Source organism: Camelus dromedarius, chromosome 4, assembly GCF_036321535.1.
Source record: "Camelus dromedarius isolate mCamDro1 chromosome 4, mCamDro1.pat, whole genome shotgun sequence".
NCBI classification, from domain to species: Eukaryota; Metazoa; Chordata; class Mammalia; order Artiodactyla; family Camelidae; genus Camelus; species Camelus dromedarius.
The window spans coordinates 88,833,391-88,852,819 of NC_087439.1; the positions used below are offsets into that span (position 1 = coordinate 88,833,391).

Genomic DNA, 19,429 nt, shown 5'->3' on the forward strand with positions numbered 1-19,429 from the left:
ACATTGTGAGCTTTTATTTCTATTATGAATTATTGGATGTCTCAGTCCACTTATTTAGGTTTTAGATATACATTGTAATTCCTTCATGCAGTAAATAAAGTCAATGATCTTAATTTTTATTATGCAGTGTTTTACCTACAACATATGAGAGAGAGAGATGGACTCAATTTCCTATCAAAATAAACTTATAAAAATGTTCTCTTTAATAGTTTCAGGATCCAAGACATGGATAAATGTGTGGACCAGGCCTAAGACCCACCCCAAATTACTACTGTATTATTTGACCAGCCACTTTAGGTTCAGCCCTCACACTACTTATCAAAAACTCCTTCTTGGTTTTATCATTTTTCTCGGTTTGGGTTTCTCACATGTGATGTTTGTGGATAGAGAGCCACATAGTTGCTTTGGCGAAAGACTCTTCTCTACCATTGTTCTGTGTCATGCTTCCCAGTAAAGTGTCCTTTCTGATTTATCGGTTTCTAGAGGTTTGGAAAAGGTCAGTGGAACTTTCATTTGACTGAGAGTCACAATTGTATCCAGGACTCTTGGATTTCTTAAGGTGCCTTAAAAGCTACTGCCCAGGGTGAGCTGAGACCACATGGACCAGCTCTACTGTCCCAGCCCTGCCTTGCTTCATCTGTTTTACCTACAACTGCGTTAAGACAAGCCTCTACAATAGTTCCCTTCTGGACCAATTCAAGGCCATGGGATACTAAAACCTCTGGAGATACATCAAGATGGAAGGAATGGAATTCAGACAACTCTCTTGAAGAGCAACCCTGGATGAAGCTGTCAGGAAGAATTTACCAAGGCTGAGAGTTCCCTCTCACGCCCTCCTGCCCAGGAGGCTATGTGCTCAGGTAACCACTGATGGCACTTAAACTGCCTTCCAAGGAAAGAGTGTGTCCACTTAGATATTGAGCTTTTGTTTTGCTCACTCTGGCTGACCTTCTTGTGCAGTCAGCATGTAGCTTCTCTTTGAAAATTGTTGAATAAACATTTGAATACCATTGTGCAGTGGGTTCTAATTAGTAGCCTGAACCAGGGTTTCTGCAACTCTAGGCTCAACCCTGGTTTAAAATATTTACATTTCATTTATATTTACACTGAACTATGTAGGGATAGAGAGGCATCATGTCTGCAATTCATTCTCAAAACTTTTAGAAAAGAAATCATATATACACACAGATGCATAGACATGCACAAAGGAAAGGATAAAGCAAATGGAGCAAAATATTAGCATCTGGGGAAACTGGGAATTCTCTGTACTTTTTGTTAGTCCAGAATCAAAGATAAAAGGTAGCCATGTGAGGTGTCATTTTGCATTGCTATTACTGGGCTGCGTTGGCATCAGGTACCCACTGAACAGCTGTCTTCTTAGTTTCACAGTAACAGGTATGGAATGTTGAAGGCTGCATGGGAATCGGATTCACTTATTTACAAATTTAAGGCAAATGTAACACATTTTCCAATGTCGTGATTCACTGATTAAAATGTATGCTAGAGGGCACCATCTATTTGCCAAGTGACAGCCAAAAGTCAACAGTCTTAAAATGATCAGTAAGGAAAGAGTCTCTCTGTGACTGCAAATAGAAATAATGTAAATTGTCAAGGTAATTTTAATGGAGCATTAAACCAAAAGATGGTTCCTGAAAAATAAAAAAATTAAATTTTAGTAAAAGAGCAAAGAGCAATAGGGGGTTAAAATGTAACTAAGTTAGCTTTTGATTTAAAAAAGTCAGGGGTCCTGAAATGTTCGATTTCTACCACTTCTGTTAAGGACTTCTATTAAAATAACGCCTCAGCTTTTGGGTTTGGAGATTGGCTTCCAATCTCATTATCCTCCTTCACATTTCCCTTCTTTTAAACAATTAGGTAAAAAACAAAAACAAAAACGCTGAAGGCTAGTATATGATTTTTTTCTCAGAATGACAAATCAGAAAGAAAATAAAAGTATATAGTTTTATTAGAAAGCTCTATTTACAAAAACAAAAACACAGTTTTCATGTCTGATATCTTTTGAAAAATTTTTAAGGATGACTTTCAGGGGGCTTCTGAGCCAGACTTCCGGGCTAGTGGTTCATGTTTGGTGTCCCTCTTCGTTTGTTTGCTTGCTTGTTTGTTTATTGAAGTCTGCTTACAATGTTTACAATGTTGTGTCAACCTCTCACGTACAGCATATTGTATTTTTGACTGCTTCAAATTGCCCTTCCCTACGACACCTCGTTTTAGATGTGACATGAATGCAGTTATCTACTGAGATAATGACCAAAACTTATTTTTGAAGCTTGTTTGATGCTTAAGAACAAACAGCTGTACTGACCCATGCACATAACACCCTGAAGGTTTTCCATGCCTGAGACTGTCCTTCAAAAAAATTTTTAAATGAACATCTTAAAACATTGGTACATTGAGGCACTTAGTTCTAAGAAGCTGCAAATCCAGATATTTGGAGTTCAGTATGATGGGTACTATCAAGCCAATCAAAACTGGATGTGAAAAGTTTGGCTACTAACTTTGTTCAGGAAAAAAATGAACAAATGGAAGACAACAAATAACATAGAGTAGGGTCCCCCAGAGTTATGAACAAAGTAAAAAGCAATAAAATATGGGGCAACATTGCTACAGTTTCCTCAGAATATGTTGTGACTATCTGTGAAGAGATTTAGATTTGGGATGATTTCATGTAACTAATTTTTATATTAAACTTTAATAAAGATATTACTTTAAAATACGGTTCTACTGTTTTCATTTAAATTTCACTTTCATTTTCATCCTGCTATGAAGAATTTGTTTTGAAAAACAAATTAAGTTCTTTTTCCCTGTCCATGTTGGAGACTCCTTCCTTCTGTGTGGCTGTGTTGATCAAGAGTTCCTTGTCTTAACCCTACTTCAGGATGAGACCTGCACCCCAATGTTCATAGCAGCACTATTTACAATAGCCAAAACATGGAAACAGCCTAAATGTCCATCAACAGGTGACTGGATAAAGAAGATGTGGTATATTTATACAATGGAATACTACTCAGCCATAAAAACTGACAACATAATGCCATTTGCAGCAACATGGATGCTCCTGGAGAATGTCATTCTAAGTGAAGTAAGCCAGAAAGAGAAAGAAAAATACCATATGAGATCGCTCATATGTGGAATCTAAAAAAACAAAAACAAAAACAAACAAACAAAAACAAAGCATAAATACAGGACAGAAATAGACTCATAGACAGAGAATACAGACTTGTGGTTGCCAGGGGGGGTGGAGGGTAGGAAGGGATAGACTGGGATTTCAAAATTGTAGAATAGATAAACAAGATTACACTGTATAGCACAGGGAAATATACACAAAATGTTATGATAACTCACAGAGAAAAAAATGTGACAATGAGTGTGTATATGTCCATGAATGACTGAAAAATTGTGCTGAACACTGGAATTTGACACAACATTGTAAAATGATTATAAATCAATAAAAAATGTTAAAAAAAAAAGAGTTCCTTGTCTTGTCAGCCACTGCTGTAGGCCACCTCTGTTCTTCCCTAGATAATTCCCTCCTCTCAGTAATGTCCACCTCTGGACTGTGTTTCTTCCCGTCACCCTGGAAATCTGTGTCAAGTCAGAAAGAGAGAAAGGACCTGGAAATTAAGAAAAAGTGACTACAATTTTACTCCTGGGTATATATCCAAAGAAAACACAAATTCAAAAAGGTATATGGACCCCAGTGCTCATAGCAGCATCATTTATAATTGCCAAGATATAGAAGCAACGTTAAGTGTCCATCAACAGGTGAATGAAAAAGAAGGTAAAGAAGATGTGGTGTGTATATATATATATATATATATATATATATATATACACACTACATATATATACACACACACACAATGGAATATTACTCAACTGTAAGGAAGAATGAAGTTCTGCCATTTGCAACAACATGAATGGACCTAGAGGATATTATGGTTAGTGAAATAAGTCAGACGGAGAAAGACAAACACTTTGTTATCACTTATATGTGGAATATAAAAAATAAAACAAAAGAATGAGTGTAACAAAAGAGAAACAGACTCACATAGAGTACAAACTAGTGGTTATTACTGGGGAGAGGGTATGTGTGGGGCATCATAGGGGTAAGCGATTGAGAGATACAAACTACTATGTATAAAATAAATAAGCTATAAGGATATATTGTACAACACAGGGAAATATAGCCATTATTTTATAATAACTATAAATGGGGTATAATCTATAAAAATATTGAATGACTATGTTGTATATCTAAAACTAATATAATGTTGTAACTCAACTATACTTCAATTTTAATAAAGAATTATGAAAATTAAAAAAAGAAAAGAAAAAGCAACTACAGGATACATTTTGGCAGACTAGGGTTCATTTTTCATAGGGATCCTGAAATTTTTTTCTTAAGTTTAAAGTCATGAACAATTTTCAATATTTGTGTCAGTTTCAATTATTATTAAACTCTTGCAGGAAAACTAACCTTCCAATGTGACTTTTATTTGTATTTAGATTTTTTCCCCCTTTGGGGAAGAATAGAGAGACTCATAAAGGCAGGATGAATCAGCCAGCTCAAACTCACAGACGTCATCTGACACTGTAAAGGGACAAAGAATTAAGAAAGAAAGACATACAGTTTTAAGGCCAAATTTGAGTTCACTGGGATTGGCGGGGAAATGTGAGTAGTTTTCTTATACTTGGGAAGATGCAGCGGTCATCTTAAATTTGGTTATAAATAGACCACGTCTAATTGTAGATCTGCAGTACAGACTCCCCAAATACAAAGTTTAGAGAAGACCTCTTTGCCCTTTATTAAGCAATTTTTAGTGCCCTTCAAATTTTACCTTCTCCAAATGGTAGACCCCTCAATACAGGAGCTACTTGGATAGATGCTGATAGATTTTACTCTTCATTTCTCCCCCTTTTACAATTTATAGCTGTGTAACTAGAGATTCATATCAGCAAATGCTTCAATTCTCCACCTCATGTCAGAACTGAATTTGCAAAGAAGGCATCAATGTACCACCTAATCCTTTCTGTTTGTGCCAAAGATTTTTAGCCATCAACTAGTTTTCTGGACAAGGAATACAAAGTCCCCAAGGTACTAGAATCAAAATCATGTGCCTATACAAAGAGATTTTATTAAGTCTGTTAACTGAACTCCAGTTTCCTTGTGCAATGAGACTCTGTAGTGTGAAATATTTTACATCCTCTGTCTGCCAGTTCTGGTTCTGCTCATTATGTATAAAAAGCTTCTCCATCCCATTTTCAGCTTCCTTTTTTTTTTTTCTTTTAACAGAAATTCTGGCATGCAACTTACCTCCAGGAATAGCTCAGAGCTTATGCTCTCAACTTAGTCATGAGAATTACATTTCTCTTTAGAAATTTCTCCCCCAATCTCTGTAATCATGACCCCGTAAGAACTAGGTGATTCAGTTGAAATGAAACATATGGCTTTTTAGAACATATAGAAAGCAGCCTACTTCATATAAGAAGGAGATATTTTTCTTATATCAACAATATACCCTTATATTCTAAGCCATAGGAAGCATTTATCTACAAGAACATCTCTTCCCTTGAAAAGAGAGGCTTTATATGTAAAGCTAAGATCTAGTATATAATATTAAAATGTATGCCTGCATATTGCTTATGTTGAAAAGGTTTTCAAATAATGACTATAACTTATAAGAATGGTAGAATATTGTTACAGAATTTTCATGTTGGAAAACACCTACCAGTAGTAGTTATAAAATATATTGAAAAGAATCCAAGAGAGCTCTTGAATAAGCTTTCATTTCTCATCATACAATTCTATTTCTGAATCTTTTTCTCAGCTGGTTTTGAAAATATCAACATCATTTTTCCATTTCCGAGAATTGAACAGATTAATTTACTTGTTGAAATGAGCAAAATAGGAGAAGAAACATGAGCTTCTGCCTGTCATTTTGTTAACACTCTGTATAAACCAGTTACGTATTTTCAAAAGGATACTTTCCCAACCTTGTATTTGTCGATTATGTACTTAGCGTGAGTACATGAGCCCAACTCCCCACTTTCTCAGCCCACATCCCAGAGCCGTGTGTTTACTTACAGACGCGCAGTTTTCAGACTTGTCTTCCACAAAACCAATCTGGCAGGGCGTCCTCTGATTCTGCAGCCAATAGTCTGTAGACTCGAGGAGGCTGTTGCTGCGGAGAACCTGAGGGAACCAAGGAAAACTTCTCAGTGTCATTTGCAAGGTTTTTCATGTAAACAGGAACTCTTTTCTGAAGAATCTGTAAGTGTTTTATTTGCCTCAGAGCATCTGGATAGTTGAAAAAAATTTCCAGGATCATAGCACCTCTAGATTGTGTAAAATAGTAGATCAGGAATTCACTTTAGAGGAACACACTGATGTTAATACTGTTGTTTCTTCTCTCATCAAATTTAACATCTGGAAACTTCAGTGCACCTGCAACTTTTCTGTAAGTTGCAGTCAAATGGTTGTTTCGGGGTATGGTTTAATTGGCAATGGGGATCAAACTTCATTTTAGCGTTAGAGTTCTTTTACATTCTATGAATATTTTTTATTAAAAATGTAGTCTTTCTCCACTTGGTGCAATACTGCTACCAAAATTATGATTTTTTTTTTTAGTTCTTCAGCTTTGGTAACGTATCTGTGAAATAGGATTCAGTTCTTCTAGAACACTTAGGGTAATATTGTTAAGTTTAAAAATTATTATAAGTAAGTGCATTACAACAACCATTTTCCTTGTAGAAACAGTATGGTAGGGCAAAATGAATTTCAATTCACAAATCCACAAATATGATTTATAAATGCCTTGTTTCTGGTCTTTGAATTTAAAGCAATGAATAAAAATTCTATTTCTGAGCCAAAACATTTTGAAGATGCAATCTCAAACAACGAAATGATTCAACTTCTGATGTGTAACACTATCCAAATATTGTATAAAATTTTTTCTCTACTTATATAAAATTTCCAGTGTTCTCCCGGTACCCTCTACTTTATTAAGGTATATGTCTGCTAACATTTGACAACTACCTTCACTTAAGTAATATAACAGATTTAATCAGTTTGGCTAATGCCATAAAAATAGAATGACACTTCAATTACATTTCATTTGCAAAATGAAGAATTGTCTTCCTTTGTTCTATAAAGATAAAAATACACTAATTTTGTCTCTGCAGATTGAGTTAACCAAATATAATTCTGACACATTTTTCCATAACATTTTTGTTTTAGCCAAGTGTTATCACTACTTTTTAGTATTTTCCCCACTCAGTGGTTATTATTACCTAGAAATGACAAATTTTCATCATTCTTTTCCAAACAGCACAAACAGACACTTTGTGGATGTGCAGGTAATTGATGAACTTGAGTTCTCACTGCAGACTGAAGTTGGCAACGGCACTTCTCAGGTTTCTTAAAGATTTTATCTAAACTATTGTTCTTTAAGTGTGAGCTGGGACCCCTACAGGTCCCTGAGACCTTTTAAGGAATCCAATGGTCAGACTACTTTTATAATAATATTAAGACTTTATTTGCTCTTTCCATTTGAATTGTCTCACGAGAACTCAGTGGAGTTCTCCAGGGTCCACACAAAGTGTTGCAGTGTAACAGGCTGAATGCAGAAGCAAATAGGAGAGTACAGCTGTCTTCTTTTAAGTTAGATATTAAGGAGATTTGCTAAAAACGTGAAATGAAGTCACTCTTCTCACTAAAATGTTTTGTTTTGGAAAACACTAAGTTTTCATAAAAATACGTATGTTAGAATGTAATGTGTTTATTATTACTTTGAAATTACTTTAAAATAATAAATTATTTAAATTGTTAATATCATTTTAAATTAAATAAACACATATTTTAAAAATTCTTAGCTTTAATTTATGATATGGAAAATACCAATAAGCATTACCCCTACAAACAAAAGCTTCACGAGGTCCACAAACATTTTTAGAGTACAAAGGAATTTTGATTCCAAACAAACAAACAAACAAACAAATTGAAAACCATTGACCTAGATTAACCTTAACTAAAATATAGAAATGTTCTCAGGCACTTCCACCACTGCCATTCACTTTTACTTCCAGGCTAGAATAGAGTGTGAAATCCTAAGCTGGTCATTAGTAGCAGGAAGACCTTGGGTGGTTAGCTTAAATTATGTCTCAGTTTCTACACCTATGAATGGAGAGAGCAATACCCACCTGGTGGGATCATTGGGGTGTTCAGTGAGATGACATGCATCAAACACTGTGGCGTGCAAGATGGCAAGTCATTGTCTCAATGTATGGTTTTCATTGTTACTGTTTGATACGAACTGCAAAAAATTGGGCACCTTTCCCTCAAATCAGTGAATCAAAAACATTTCAGATGTGTGAAGACAAATTTTCTTTAGCAAATATTCTCACCTGAGGTGTAATTTCAGTTCCATATTTTGTAGTCTTAATAGTTACAGCATGCTTAGAATGTGCCAGGAGATGTGCTAAATTTTTCACATACTGATTGATTGATGATTGATTACTTTTAAATTTAATCCTTAGTGCAATGCTGTAAGGTAGGAATGATTTTAAAGAGAAGGATCTTCATGGAAATTGTCATTTTGAAGATTAAGATCCTGGAGTTCAGAGAGATTTGAATTTCTGCCCTAAGCTTCTCAGAGCCGGACTTAAGATTTGGTTTTGAAGACACCAAGGCCTGTGAGTGAAATCATTTAATACTGCTGCCTTCTGTAACCCCTACAGATGGGTCTGACTTGGGATGTGTTTCTGAAGCGTTAAGTGCATCTAATTTTTGTAAATATAACTATGTCTATTCTGTATCATAAGAATGTCAGAGATTTCAAACGGAGGCATCGAGTGAACATATCAGATAGTGATGCTTTACAATGCATCATTTTAATAACTCCTCTGACCAGAATCACTTCTCAGGCATTTCAAAGCTCACTCTGCAAAAATTAGGCCCTGGACTTCTTCTACATTCTAACGTATTCAGGGCACAGAGTGTCCTGGTGGCAACAAACTGTGTCAATAGGAGAAAACATCTGTCACTTATCAAAGCTTATAAATTACTTTCGTCTTAGGTCAGACTTAAGCGGGGGGCACAGTTCAGGCATGATTTACTTGGGTTTTCCAGAAAAGTGATGGGTTAGGTTGGCATATTTTCCAGGTGAGATACAGAGAGGCAGAGAGGAGAGGACAGAAGCCATCAGCCTGATGCTTCCACACTGTGAGAGTCCCGAGGCCGTGAAAGAAGCTGTCTCATGATGAGGCTGACCGACTGAGAGAATTGCTCGTTACCTGTTGGATTCCTCCTGCACTGAACTTCTCTAACATAGAGAAATGAGCACAGAAAGATTGATTTTTGAGTCTTCTACTTTAAGGGCATTTTTTGCATTTATTTTTATAATAAATAATAACTAAAAATACAAAAAAATTCTTCATTTACCCTAAGAGGGAAGAAAAGTTGACAGCTGTATGGACCTGCCTACTCAGTGGGAAAACGCTAGAAAGTCTTCCCACTTGGCTATTCCATATCGCTTGGATACTGAGTGCCTTCTCTAAGGTATATCTTAGCCTCTGACGAAACAGAAATGTCAGGGTAAGGAAGTAGAATTTAAAACACAACCTAAATCTTTCAATTGCTTAAGAACTGTGTTTTGAAAAGAACTTCTCTGGTGAGAATATTTATTCACCGTATAACCTTAAAATGTAAATTCGATTGATCATAATTTAAAAAATAGTTCATTTGATTTTACCAGTAATTAAAATAAATATTATTAATATTTAGAGATTATCAATTATTTAATACTTATATTCTTTAATTGTTGACCAAGTAATACCACATTTATTGAGAACTCTCTGCGCTAAGGCCCTAATAGATATTATCTGAATTAAACCTCTAGACTTATGAAGTAGAATTTGAGGGCTAATATATGGAATGTGCTTAAAACAGTGCTTGGCATATAGCAAGTGCTCAACAGACATTAACTATTATAAAATGATTATTCTCTTTGCCCAGACTTAGAGGGGTCAATACTTTTTCTTGTTAGTAGAGAACTAGTGTTTGAGCCAGGCTCTCTGACCCCAAAGCCGCCATTAAGCATTGCTCCATTGCAAGTTGGTAAAATTACGTAAATTCTCATTCTTGTATTCCTCCAAATCCTGGACTGTCAGTTTGTCCACCTCTCCCTCAGGGGCCTGGTCTGGGTGGTTGGGAGGTCTGAGGTCCAGTCCTGACCCTACTGTCTGTGTGGTCAAGTTACCCACCAGCTCCCAGCCTGTTTGCCCTTTGTACACAATTAAATCATGTCATCTGAAGTCTTCTTCTACATGGAGCATCAGTAATTCCCCATCCCTTTCTACTTCTCCTATTCCCACTGCTTTGATTCCCAAATGCACTAAGAGCCAAATAAGCAAAGAGAATAAAAAATGCAGGCTTCAGCAAACCACATAGCATCATATGGTAAGCAAGTTTAACCTCTGAAAAGCTTTTGGTTTAATGGTTTAGACAAAAAAAGAAAAAAAAAAAAAAAAGAAATGATTGAAAGAAGAATATGTGCTTGAGAATTTAATGATTTTGAAGCCTTATGAATATAATCTCCCTGCTGAGAGAGCCACTTTCTGAAGGGGAGGGGTGGAGGGAAGAGAAAAACTCAACAGGCTCTCAATGGCTCATTTATTTGTCTGTTATTTTTAGCTGCAGTTTCACTTGTTCCAGATGAAGAGCTGATCACAAACATGCTATGTATTCACAGGTTTGAGATAATAATGGCACGTTTTCGCTTAAAATTTCATGAGTGTCCTAAACAATGAAGAAAGATCATTCTTAAGACTTTCTTGTACAGTGACTTTGCTTTTTTATACAGAGGACCAAGTTGCAGGAATTTAGTATTAATATGGAATGAAGAGGGGAAAACAGCCTCCTAGTAACCTGGATACAGCCCTAAACACTGCTAAGCAACAACTTAACAGTTTTTAATAGTACTTTCTATTGGAGAAGATGTAACCTAAGGCTGATCACAGAGGCTTGGAGGCTTAGCTCCTAATCTATCCCGTCGCATCACTTCCTGAGTGACCGTGGGCAAGTCACTAAACTTCTGATGCTCTTAGTTTTTGCATCTGTTACATGAGGACAATTAAAGACACTTCAGAAAGTTGTTCCAAATTTCAAATAAGAAAATGTTCGAAAGGGCTAACCTCTTAAGAGAGTAGGTAATCGAGAGATGATGGCTATTATTATGAGAATGCAGTATAATTTAAACAATATGGTTTCCCTCTTAACATTTTCTTGGTCTCTGCCCAGCATCTGGCCATTTCTCTTTATCTGTGTTTGTGAGGCTCCATTCTTATTTTTCTCCTCCTCCTTCTCTCATGTCCTCCTTTAGTCCATATTTGGTCAATAGAGGTTAATTGACCTCTTTTGATGTTTGACACTGGAAATATTAAGATGAACAAAAATGACTGCTGTGGCTTGGAAATTACACTCTAAGAGGGGAAAACAAGCACCTTCAGGACACTGATAAAGAAAGCATGTGCTTTGATCACAACAATCCTGGTCAGAGATCACCTAGGGTGGAGCGGTCCATTCTACCTGTGTGAGGTGTGGCAGGAGGCTGTGCACCTGACCAGTGTGCTGAAAGGTGCATCTGAGTCGTCTGCAGATGTTAGGGAAGGTTGGGGGAACACATCTCTCTTTCTAACAAGCTTTTCCTCCCCTGATGCATTAAACAGGAGTATCCCCTCTGGGTCAGGCCTCAGTGTGTTGCTCTTTGTACTCCCCCCAGTTGTTTTCCTGGGACACCTCCCTGACTCTCTGGGCACTAATTTTGGCCTAGGGGGAAGACTCACTGGTCAAGAGCTTCATCTTTGACCTTCCTCTAAAGCTTGGCTTTTCACATTTCTAATTGTTAGTTATTACTTTTGGATCTCCAGCTGTCACCTTTGACTCTTTTGTGTCTGAACTCAAACCCCTCCCTCCCCAATTCCATTCCCTAAAAGAAGGTTGACTTGCTGACTTCCCTATTTGCAGTTAATGGCAGAAAAATTCTGTTACCCTGTCTTGAAAGGTCTGTGCCATCTGGAATGCCTCTTCATCTATTTTTAGTTTTATATTCTCTTCAAAGTTTAATTTTTTCTTTAATTCCCTAATTTTTGAGTGCACACTATGGACTAGTCTCTGGGTCCTACAGTAGTGAATAATGCAGAGATGATCTCCATATGGTGTCCATCCACTCACTCATCCTTTCAAAGACTGCTTGTTGAGCACCTGCTGCTTTTACTGGGTGTTGTTTATTTACTGGGCAATTGGGGTGGACAAAATAAAAATAATGACAAAGTAAATAGTTTTGTTCTCATTCTCTTGGGGGATGCCAGGCCATAATCAAATAAATTTTTCATATTTGAATGTGTTCAGATAATGAAAACTACTGTGACCACTGTGAAGATAAAGCCAGGGAAAGGAATAAAAAGGTAAGAGATGCTGTTTTGGGAAAGTATTTCCTGGCAGGCTTCTCTGAGGCTGACATTGAGCAGAGATCTGAATGAAGGGCGATGCCAGGCACGCACCCACCTGAGGGCAGAGCAACCCAGGCAGAGATTCCAGGCAAAACAAAAGCTCAAAGCAGAAACCTGTTTGTTGATTTTGAAGAACAGCAAGGAGCTCGTAATTGCTGGCCCAGAGTGAGTGGTCGGGGAAGTGATGAGAAAGAACCTTTGATCTTTCACCAGAAAGAAATCCGTTGCTGAGCTGAGCCAGGCTGTGTAATGTCATGACGTTCTCTAAGGTTCTACAACATTTGTAATTATAATTTTTGGATGATTGTCAATAGCTTAAGTAGTGCTTAACTGTTAGCTTAAATTTTTATAGTAGCTTAAAAGTCCACCTCCCCACCCCGCCCCCAAACACATGCACATCACACTGGACTAGAAGTCAGAAGATTTTGTGTAATTTTACACACTTAATTTCATGTTGATTTAATCTGTGCCATAGCAAACTTTCTGAGAACTCTGCAGTCTTTTGTTTTCCACCATGGGATACAACAGCTTCCCATTACCTCGCAGGGAAGCTGAAATGCTTATGTAAAGCACAGTGAACTGCTAACAAGAGACAATGATACAAACTGGAAATAAAGTTAACGTGTGGAGACAAAAAGCTGGCATAGAAAGCTCAGTGGTTTAGTCTCAGTTTCTCAGAAAGTTTAATTAAATGTTAAGATAACATTTTCCTTTTAATGATGATTCTGGCTGGCTGCCTGGCATTTTGTGTATTTAGCCTCCTTTGACAAAATGGGCAAACTATGTCCAAAGTAGGAATAATCACATTTGATCACATTTGATTATTCATAGGACACATTCTGTAATATGATTGTCTGTTTGGTTGGATGTGAAGCATTCTTGCATTACCTAGTATAATTTGGAATTCTTGTAATTGATTATTAGAAAAGTATTGGAAAATAATGGAGTTCTTCCAAGGTCTTGGAACAAAACAATTTTCCATTGTCAAGGAGAAGAAAAACACTTAAACAGCATGAGATCAAAGGCATAGTTGGTTGGGAAGGTTGGGAAGGAAATGGTTAGCAGTAAATCTGTAATTCTTTCTCCTTCTTTACTGTGGAGGAGGGTAGGAAGGAATACCCCTAGAGAAGAAAGAAGGTGACATTGTCATGTCTCATTATAAACATATCAATGACTGACCTCCAGATAAACTGTATTTTTAAAGCAGGAGAGTCCTTATATATGAGATGCTTTTAGCAATGTGTACCTGATCTAACTAAGCTTCCTTCTGATACATAAACATGGAACACACTGATTTGTAAATATCTCTGACAAATGTCACACATGCAAGTAACCAACTGAGTATACAATGGGAATGTTTCATGAATAATAGGGCTCTTTTCTTTGAAGTTAATGTCACCATATATGTAATCTATAGACTTTGTATATTAACCTGGCCCCAAATGTATCCTAATGTGGCAAGAAGTGAACTAGGTAGGCAGTTTCAGATATTCTCTGCTTTTCTTGTGCTACACAATTACTTATATCCTGGAAACTATGTTGTATTTCAATGCAATCACAAGAATGATACAAAAGCACAGAGGACAATTCAGAAGCATCAAGCCATGCTTGTTTACTTCTGCTGTATCACACAGATGTCAGCTGGCTGAAGAATGCCTTGAAAGTTGATCAGAGCTTTTTCCACATGAACAAGATAACCAAGTTTGATTCTAAAGTATAAAATGCAAGAGTTACAAAAACAAATATACTCAGGAAATGCAATTATAGTATAATTTATGAGTGGTCGGCAATGATTTAAACAGAATCAAAGTAGACATGTAAATAGAGGACAGCTGATTAATTGCTATTTAATCACTATGTAGATGTAGTATAATGCTGTCATGTTGATATGATCAGTGAGGGAAATGTGATTCTTAATGTTAGGAGCAAAATATATAAAACACACACACATAGGAAAATGTTTGATGTGTATCTAGACCTCCCATTGACTTTGGATGATTTTTATGCAATAAAATCTGTAAATAGTGCAGATTTTGCCGTTCATCAGCTGGACTGCAGATTTGGCCATGTATCGCTTAGTATTGGTGCCTATCTTGGGTCTTTAGCAATATAAGAAAGTGGCAATTCTTACTTCCTGACTCTTCTCTTCTTTGGAAGAAACTGCTGGGAACAACAACCTTTTAAGATGTAGGCAGATGGACACTTAACTTGCAAAACGACACACCTTCTCCATGGATTCTCTTCATCCTGGAGACTATGAGCCCTCATCTGGGTCTTTCAGGGCAGGTGTCCTTCTCAGGAAGCAGAGATAAGCCTAGTAGGTGTGGGCACGCATGTGAGGGGACTCATCTCAGGGATTCATGAGCCAGAGAGCTATGGAGGACTGATCAGGTTTATTCCAGTGACATCCTCCCTTTCCACTCTGACACTGGCAGGAGGGCAAGCCTGGCAGGATACAGGGACGGTGGATGCTGTTAGGGCTGATTGGGAACGTGGCGTTTACTCCAGACAACAAAGTTGAGAGGGTTGCTTAAATGAAGAACTGAAGGGAAAGAGAGGAGGTCTTAAGGCCAGAGATAAGGAGTAGGGATGGCAAGGCATTTTCAATACCCGAGGAGAGAAAAGGGAGTTTTGAATGCCAGATTAGATATTTTAAACATTTCAGACCCCTTCCATTTTTGGATAGAGATATTTAATACCTAATATGAAGGTTTGGGGGTAATTACAATAATTCAGAAAAAAAAAAAAGATTGCTTGCCTAGTTTCAATAGTGCAGCATCACCCTTAATTCCACAGAATGTTCTAAGCTATTTTGGGTTTTCAGAGTCCTACTTTTTGGTTAAAAAAAAAAAAAAGGAAGGAAAGAAAAGGCACTGCAAAATCCTTCCAGGAGTTCTTCACACATAGCAGAAAGGATGCTCAAGGAACTGAGCTTTGGAGAACAGAATAGGACCAGCATATTGGTGTCTTAAACACTGTATATAGCAATTGCTGGCAGGAAAGAGAGGTGATGTGGAGTCCTGAATGAAGCCCTGACTTTTGGAATAAGAAGCTGAATCATATTTAAACTGCAAAGTAAGCCATAATGATAGTCTTAAACACAGCTTCCCACCTAGGACACTGAACTGATATTTTCCAAAGAATAAACTCGCCATGTAAGACTTGTAGCCCCACCCTCTCTGTTTCAGAGTGGACCAGGCTGCTTCAAAGGCAAGAGAAAATGCTCATCATTTCAACCTGTTTTTGCTGAAGGCAGAGGAAGTTAGTCCCCACCGGAGCCCTCATTATCTGCGTCCTGGCCTCAGTGCAAGCTTGACGCCTCCTAGAAGTCAATGTGTCTCAGGGAATGTGAAATGTTCCCATAGGCAGTCAGCAAAATGACCCCCAGTGGGAATTTCAGGGCCGGCTCTTTAGATGCAACTGGGCTGAGTCAGAATCGATGCACTTGGTACCTTGTTCTTAGCTCCTCTTCCCGGTGACCTCAATGACACCACCATTCATGGATGTCATGGTTCAAATAGTCAGAGTTCTCATGGTTCTGCTTAACTCTCAGTGCCAGGGAGTCCTGCTGACCTTGACTTTCACCTGTGTCTCAGCAGAGTTCGTTTTCCCTCCTCCCTCTGCCTGTATATAAGTTCATCTCCCTCCTTCCCCATCCACACCAGGTATGCTCCCCCTGGCATCCCAGATTCCCACTCTCCCTTTGCTCTAAGGAATTTTCTTTAGGACTGCTGGATTAACCATCTTCAAATATCACTTTTAGTAAGACAATTGTCTATTTCTTTTCTTAAAAATCTCCCTGCTTCTTTCAATGCCTCTGATTACTCCTGCAGAAGGGCAATAAAACAAGACACTTTGTTGCTTGACACAATATGAATAGAGTAGTCTATTCTCTGGTACCAAAAAGCTGAGCCTGAAAGTCACTGCCAGGCTGCTTGATCAGAAGAGAGTGTTCAGAGAGCTCTGAGTGCTTTGCACTGCAGAGGGAAAAGCCTTGTGTCTTTCTTCTATAAAAAAGATGAACACGGCTTAGTTATGCTGGTTTTGTTTTTAATTTTATTTATTTAGTTTTATATTTTTAAAGACGTTCCTTCCTTTAAGGAAACAGTCTCTATAAATACAGAATACTGTAGCTATTTTCCATCATTTACTTCACGTAATTACTACTGGGGCTTCTGACTAAGAACAATATAATTCTGACTAGTAAAAAACGTCTTTAGAGATATGGATCAGATTTTGAAACAGCCTCTCAATTTGTCTTCCCGTGCCTGCACACATTAATTCAATTGCTTTTGTTAATTACATGTCATCAAAAAGATATGGGCTTAGATGAAAATGTATTTCATAGCATACGATGAAACACCAAGGGGCATCCATTCTGTTCTGCTTCGGATGTATCTGTGCCACTGTTGACAGCAAATTTAAGTCAGTTTAAAGGAGGCCAGTTATGCCAAAGAATGCTCTTGAAACTTCAAAGCGCAGATCAGATGTCATATTAAGATCAAACTTTGCCTCTGGGAGCCAGAAGTGTTTTCAGTCTGCTGCCTTTGATAAGTCCAAGCTTAAGGCGGATTTAATTAACATGACATAAAAAGAGAAGGATATTTGAGGTGTTGATTTTTTCTCCAACAATTCTTTCCTCACATGAATCCTGTTCAGAGACTTTGTTCCACTATGTGCCAAATAGCAAATCTTCCATCTAAGAGGTAAAGCACTGATTGAAAATGTCCAGCCGTTGTGGAAATATGACATTGACTATAATGCTTTCAAACTAGAGGAGAGTCTAACAGATAATTGACATAATTAAGTCCCTTTGGAAGCAATGTCCAGATTAGTTTTTAAATTCTAGTTAAAGAAATTTTGTCCTTGTGTAAAGGTCATTTATTTTGAATCAACTAATATTTATCGAGTATCAATTATGTGTTAAGGGCTTACACAAAGCTTTTTGTATGTAAACATCCCACCACATCTTAAGATATCTGAGTCAAAGAAGTCACATCGCTGGCCTAAGATCACACAATAAAATGGGAAACCTGGAACTTAACCCCGGACTTTTGGATTCCAAGTCCAGGTTTGTTGCACAACATTTCACTAGAGATAACAGATTTTGATTCATTATAAAGAGAATATAAAGATCTGTCACGTAGTGCTTAACAAACATAACAGGATAACATTTATAATAATTTGGCCCATTTAATGGAAAGTCCCTATTATTCAGTGTAACAATGGGGTTGTGTTCATCTTGTAAGGAGGAATCATCCTATAAAAGGAGGGAACATCAGGCGACGTCTATGTGAGATACAACTTCAAGAGGTACCACAGAGGATTCTTGCGCCCCCTCCCACCAGCAACTCTCTTTCTCTTTTCTACAATATTTGAAGTTCCATCATTTTAAACGCATTATTTTGTAGAATCACATTGTATGGATTAAAACTTCCCGTGGGTCTTGGTGCTCATTCAATTAAGGTGACATAGAGGTTAGCTTACATTCCAGCGTAGGTGGATTGATGTTTTGTAATGAGTAGAATTGTGAAGACATGTCCAGGCTGAGAAGACTCAGTTGTCAATGTCAGTTAAGGGAGGGGGCAACAGTGTTAGTTAGTTAGTCGTAGTTAAGTAAAACCAGATTTGATTCATCATAGCTACACTAAGCTACAGAACCACTAACACTTCAGTGTGAATTTATCTGATGACTTTCTTAGCACTCAGAAGAAGGGAAGAAGGAAGAGAAAAAATAATTCTGAACCTAGAGCTAGGAAAATCATATAACACTGGATACCAGTGGACTTTTGAGAGCAAAGAGGGAGTGTCTATCAATAAAATGCCAGGACAATATATGTAGCTATGACTGGATGGTATGGTCATCTGAGCTCTGGGGAAAGACAGTCCCCTCACTGATAAAAATTTATATTAAGGAGTTCCTCCTTCAAATAAGTCCACCAAAGTCTTTTTTCCTGATGATTTTTTTTCACAGTTATGGGTTCCACAGTGACCATATTTTTCCAATAGCAACAAGAAACTGAAGCAATTACACCTGGGTTGGATTCCCAAAACCCTTAGAGATTTACTATGAAGCACACAGATTCCATTCAATTTGCAACTTTTTTCAGAAGCCAACTATCCAAAGAATGCATTACCTTCTGGACCCTTGCTTTATTTCTTCCACTGGTTATTTTAACAATATGTCAGCTCTGATAAGGAAGTTTGATGGGGAAGAAGATGAAGCTATTATATGAAATGAGTTTGGGGAATTACCAATAGATTTCAATGATCTGTGCTACTCTGACTGAGTCTGATCGACTGTGAAGAGTGGTGATTCAGCTAGACAGCCTTGCTATTTCTAAGATAGAGAGAGAGCTGTCCTCATTCCATTTGCTACTTTTGTACAGAACATACATTATATGTCCATTTATGAACATACAGATCCTCACTTCCCAAGTCCTGTTATCTGTGATTAATACAATTAAAAACACTTAAATCAGTTTGCAGTAATACATACCAATACAATAAAGGCATGAAACTCAATATTCATGCATTTCATTGATGGCCTATGCTCTTGATGCAAAGAAGAAGAAACACTGGAGAGCTAGTTTTTTGAAGGCAAGGAAAACAACTGTAGCCTGTATGGTGTATGATGTGCGGCACACACGGCTACTACACCACCTTTAAATGTAATTATTATGTAAGCTTAAGAGAATATTTGAAATGAAAACACCACACTAGGAATATTGGAAAATTACTGCCAGCACACATAGGTGCTGACTTCTCCTGCATTAATTTGTAGCAACTCTTCCTAAATTTGGTTGGATATTCTATTCACTCATTCAAACCTTAATCATGCTTCAAAGTCCAAATTAAGATCCGCTCGTCTTTCTGAAGGTTGTCTTTCAGGTACAGGGTC

The 19,429-nt window shown here is 37.4% G+C and overlaps 1 protein-coding gene across 2 annotated transcripts in view; it reads right to left on the reverse strand.

Annotated features, from left to right (window-relative positions):
- Positions 1-19,429, reverse strand: part of SPHKAP (SPHK1 interactor, AKAP domain containing) — a 136,603-nt gene that overhangs the window by 81,163 nt on the left and 36,011 nt on the right. For both annotated transcript variants that reach the window (XM_031452323.2, XM_031452322.2), the window contains exon 3: positions 6,107-6,214. In XM_031452323.2, coding sequence (XP_031308183.2) covers positions 6,107-6,214 — 108 coding nt within the window. The remainder of the gene's footprint in view (positions 1-6,106; positions 6,215-19,429) is intronic.